This window comes from Nestor notabilis, unplaced genomic scaffold (assembly GCF_000696875.1).
Source record: "Nestor notabilis isolate BGI_N333 unplaced genomic scaffold, ASM69687v1 scaffold24339, whole genome shotgun sequence".
In the NCBI taxonomy this organism is placed as follows: domain Eukaryota; kingdom Metazoa; phylum Chordata; class Aves; order Psittaciformes; family Psittacidae; genus Nestor; species Nestor notabilis.
This window is the reverse complement of record NW_009943573.1, coordinates 12,501-13,187: the sequence shown is the minus strand read 5'-3', so window position 1 is coordinate 13,187 and position 687 is coordinate 12,501. Positions and strand designations below refer to the sequence as shown.

General features: G+C 62.0%; 1 protein-coding gene across 1 annotated transcript in view; it reads right to left on the bottom strand.

Annotated features, from left to right (window-relative positions):
• Positions 1 to 390: 390 nt before the first annotated feature.
• Positions 391 to 687, bottom strand: part of STARD3 (StAR-related lipid transfer (START) domain containing 3) — a gene marked incomplete at its 3' end in the record, with an annotated part of 11,408 nt that continues 11,111 nt past the window's right edge. Inside the window, exon 13 of the mRNA XM_010022004.1 lies at positions 391 to 484. Coding sequence (XP_010020306.1) covers positions 391 to 484 — 94 coding nt within the window. The remainder of the gene's footprint in view (positions 485 to 687) is intronic.

Sequence of the window (687 nt, the reverse complement as noted above, 5' to 3'; positions counted from 1 at the left end):
GAGCCTCTTGCTGGGTGCGTGTTGTGGGGGTCCCAGGGAGCAGCAAGCAGCCAGGCACATGTGTCCCTTTAGGGCACGTGTGTTCCTGGAGAGGGTGAACGCCGACTTCCCCCCCCAGTCCTGCACACAGAGATGTGAAATCCCGAGGGAAGAGCTTCCCCACCTCACACAGGGACAGCTCCAGGGGGAAAGAGGGTGATTTTCAGGTAGTGTTTAACCTCCACGTGCAGAACTCGGGCCCTATTAAGGCAGCCTCGGATAATGAAGCAGCTTTGTGGGAGCACGGAGCAGGTCCTGAGCGTGCAGCGGGGGATGCTGGAGCTGCTGCGAGCGCTGCTGGGGACAGGATGCGGCCGCAGCGCGGGTGCATCAGCAGAGAGCTGCCTTTACCTTCAGGTCCGTGTTGAGAATCCAGATGAAGGTGCAGACCCTGGGGTTGCTGGGACACTTCAGCACGATGAATCCTCCGGGTCCGTTCTCACCCCTGCGGGGAACCAAGAGCACACGGTCAGAGCCGGGGCTGGCTGAAGAGCTGCTCTGCAACGCCCTGGGGTGCACTGCTCCTGCAGCAGCAGCCACCCCCTCTGCCTGGCACCAAGAACTGGAGCCCAGCGGGGTAGGAGCAGATGCAGAGTGGCCGGGAAGGGATCTGCTTTGGCTGCAAGCACACGAGCAAGCACGGAGAGG